We start from the raw sequence: 5,000 nt of genomic DNA, 5'->3' as shown, positions 1-5,000 counted from the left end.
ATATATAGATATATATATGTGTGTGTGTTGTGTGTTTAATATACTATAAATAATGTGTATAATACATATCTATACATACAGATTTATGTATATACTTATATATATGTATAATATAATGTGTGTAGAATATACATATAATACATGTGTATATATACTATAGATAATAATAGTTTTGTATATACATATATATATATGCATTTTATATGCTTATATATGATATTTAATATTTATATATAGATATATATATATTATATATATTTATATATATATAAATACATGTCCATATATATATTACAGATAAATATATATTTATATTTATAGAATAAGTATTTATATACATGTTGTTACATATATATATGTATATATATTATATTTTATCTTCTATATATTATATATATATATAGATGTATGTATATATATGTACCTATATTTATATTAGGTATATATAAATATATTTAATATTTATATATAGATATATATTTATTATATATATATATATCCATATCCATATATACATATATCTTATATATATTCACACCTGTACATATATTAGATAAACATAATATATATATATATATATAGATATATATATTATTTTATATATATATGTATTATGTATATATTTATCCATATATAGATACATATTTTTATATATATGTTTTTGTCTTTATATATAGTACATATATTTTATTTAGTTATATACATGTATAGATATATATAATATATATATATATATATATATATATATAAATTTATATATACATTCCATATATATATTTGAATGTATAAATATGTACATATAAATATATATGTAATATAGATAAATTATATATAATATTATAATATATATATTTATATAGATATTTATATATATCCCTATCCATATATAACATATATCTTTAATATATGTACTTATAAAATCATATATAATATATATAAATATATATAATATTAATATATAAAGATATATGTTTATGTATATATATAGACACAATATAATATATAGATAAATATATCTATAATATGTAATTCTTTAAATATATTTAACATAATATATGCCATTAATATATGTTTGGTAGATATAAGTATATATTACAACATGCATTGTATTCTATGTATATATATATTAATATGTAGATATTTATAGAATTTATTAAATAGATATATATATATAATGTAAATTTATAGTTTTATATGTAATAGTATTATTATATGTGTTATGTATATATATATATGTATAAGTACAAATATATGTATATAGATTTTATATGAAAAAAATATAAATGTATTCATATAGAAATATATATTATATATATATATATTATACTAAATATATTATTTATTTATATAGATATATATATATGTATTTATGTATTTGTATATATATATATATATATATATATATATATATATATATATAAGCATATATATATATATATATGCATAAATATGTATTATATATATTAAATATTACAAAAAATTGTTATATATTGTAAAAAATATAAATGAAATATAATATATATTTAATAATATATATATAATATATTAGTTATAGTTATTTATATTTAGATGTATAATTATTGTTTATTTGATAATATTTGTATAATGTACAAATATAATTATTATATTATGTAAATGATAAAGTATAATATATATAACTAACAATTTGAATATATATATTTATATTTATAATATAAATATATATATATATATACTATATATATATGAGATTATATATGAATTTATGTATTGTTATATATATGGATAAATATATTTATATAAAATAATATAAATATATAAATATTAATATATATATAAATATTATGCATTTATATACATATATATACACATGCACAAATTTATATTTATATAATATTTATAATATTTAAATGTAAATATATAATTTATTTTCATTATACTATATAAAAATATATATATTATATATATATATATATATACATTATGTATATATATCAATATATGTATATGTTATATATATTTATAGTATATATATTATGTATATGTATATTTAATAATATATGAGTATATAAATATTTCTATATAATATCTTGATATATATATAATAGTATATATATATATATATATATATATATATATTTATATGGTGTATAATTATGTATAATAAATAATATATATATTTATAAATATAATATATATCTAATATTAATATATATATATAAATATATATATATATATACTATATATATAATATAAATGCATTATGTATATATTCATAGTATATGAATGTATATATATATATGTTATATATATATGTATATGTATATTAAATATATATGTGTATATAAATATATCATATGATATATATATATATAATTATATATATATATATATATATATATATATATCTATATTTATATACGAGTGTATGTAAATATCTGTATATGTATGATATATTTATATGGTATATATATGAATATGATATATTTTATATGGTTATATAATATATGTATATGTAGATATATATATATGTAAATATAATATATGTACATATATGTATATGTATATATATGTATATGTACTATATATGTATTGTATATGGAAGTATATGTATAATATATGTATAGGAAATATATATGTATGATAGTAATGTAATGTTGTATCATGTATATTATGTCAGTATTATATATAAGTATATATAGTTATATATATATATATATATATATTATAATATATATATATATATAATATATATATATATATATATAGATTTACATATATATGGTTTGTGTATTTATGCTTATAAATGTGTGTCTGTATTTTTGTGTGTGTGTATGTGTGTGTGCGTGTGCGTGTGCCTGTGCCTGTGTGCCTGTGTGTGTGGCAGATAGGGTTACCAGTTTCACATTGCATGAGGAGTAGAGGCTGTGTCTATGAACTGATGACAGGTCATATCCATCTTAACAGTGAATGGATGGAACAAATGATGATCAGATGAATTGAGCTAAGAACATTTCTTATTTTATTCATGCAATTCTATATTATAAGGTTACATACAGCAGTTAGTATGAGACTTATGCTTTTTGCCACTTAAAAGTCCTATAACTTTTGGTAACGGTGGATGCAGTAAGATGATTTCAGTCCCTTGGCTGAATCTAGCTGCTAACCTTGTTTTACTTTAAAGCCAAAGTTCTTGAATAGAAAATTTTTACATTTTATAATGGAGGTTGTAAAATTGCTGACCAGTGATTCTTTAATTTTAATGAAGCCTACAAAAACAATGATGTGACTATATATATGAGGGAAAATATATGATAAGTAGCTTAACCAACTAATCAGGTAAGCTGTGAGGCATTTGTGCTATGAGGCTAGAAAGTCATATACTAATGAATTTATGCATTATCTGATCTGTGAAAATTGGCACTCTGTCAGACTTATGTGAGATTCTGATATGAGATTAATTGTTACATGAGACAACATAATTTTTGTCTAATTTTTAGAACAGACATTCATGAATTCTGCACCAAAAACAATAATGTGTGATACTGATGATTAGACATATTTTTCATTAGTGAAACATATTCCAGATCCATCTTTTCTTCAATTTTTTGGTGATGATTTCCTGAGACTTTTGACTCTGCGCTTCATCTTCTGCTCTACAGTGTTAAGGGCACACAGAGCTTTTAAGGTACGCTGGCTGTTGGTGCTTAAAAGATGGCGCTTATAGTGTTATTTTTAGTAAGGCAACTAATGCATGTCAATGGATTTTTATTGGAATATGAGTAATGCTGAGTTGTTACCAATATTGCTTATTTTGCTTTTTATTTCTTCTACCACTGCTAATTTTACATTTGACACACTTTTTTTTAGTTTCAAAATTACTTTTAAAACTGAACTAATGAGTGCAATGACTGGATAAGTGTTTGAATTAAGGTGTCCCTTGATGGAAGGCACACCCATATTAACTTTGCAAAATTAGGACTTAATTGGTGCTAGTATTTACAGCCATGCTCTTTACAAGATGGGTTTGGAGTTTAGAGTCCTATGAAATTATATTGTTACTTCAAATCCACATGAAGACAGACTTGGGAGAGGGAATTAGATAGTGCAACTATTCAACTAGTAAGCAAGATGGGAGTGGCCAATCACAGCATCCAATTAATTACCTACACCTTGCCTCAGCCAATAGCACTGAGCATTTGGTGACTCTGTCACTAACTAAATAGTTAGTGGAATGCAGACAGCCATGCTTTTAATCATGCAGCATAACTTACTCACTTCTCTTATATTATATTTATTACCGTTACCTGATCATTCTTTTGTTCAACAATGTATGACCATAATAGTAACAGTTACTATAGAAAAGTCGGCCCATAAGGTGTGAACAATTGAGGGCTTTTCACAACATACATAGGGAGGACTTGGCTTCAGCTTGCTCTCCTCCAAGTGATGGCCTTGATGCTATCTGCCCTACGGTTGGTGATGATGATGATAGTGAGTCGATGGATAGGTGATTATGAACATAGTAGTATCCATGGTTTTGGTGCCATTATCAATGGTGACATGTTGGGTGATGGTAACCTGCATGAAGGTGATTGTAACAGAAATGAGGATGGATATTACCATTGCTCTAGGCTTAATTAGGGGAATAGGTCTTTACTGCTTTGATGAATGGGTGCAGTAGATGTCCAAGAAAAATGAAAGTGTTCATTATTTTGATACTGGACTCATCTGTCCATCCATCTGTCCAAGCATTTATTTTACTCCATCCAGGAAAAATATAATACATACTTCAAACCTAACCTTTCTTTTTGTCTGGATTCTTTCTTTTCTTTTCTTTTTTTTGTCTTCCTTTGTTTCACCCTCTCTCCTGCGCATCCTCCAGCCATCCCTCTCTTTTCCTGTCTCTCACTCTTTTCTCATTTCCCTTTCTCTCTTCCTGTCTCTCTTTTCCTCTTTCCTTTTCTCTCTCTCTTTCATGGATTTTGAAGCTGTAGCCGCATCTTCTGTAGTTCTGAAGA

General features: G+C 22.3%; 1 protein-coding gene across 1 annotated transcript in view; it reads left to right on the top strand.

The window, feature by feature from the left end:
* LOC122250884 (protein SCAI) overlaps positions 1-5,000 on the top strand; it is a 48,499-nt gene that overhangs the window by 23,106 nt on the left and 20,393 nt on the right. Inside the window, 1 exon segment of the mRNA XM_086544219.1 lies at positions 3,567-3,667. Within this exon segment, the coding sequence (XP_086400345.1) occupies positions 3,567-3,667 (101 nt within the window).

This window comes from Penaeus japonicus, unplaced genomic scaffold (genome assembly GCF_977035675.1).
Source record: "Penaeus japonicus unplaced genomic scaffold, GWHDUDI00000001_assembly GWHDUDI00000015, whole genome shotgun sequence".
NCBI classification, from domain to species: Eukaryota; Metazoa; Arthropoda; class Malacostraca; order Decapoda; family Penaeidae; genus Penaeus; species Penaeus japonicus.
This window is presented reverse-complemented; position numbering and strand designations above follow the sequence as displayed.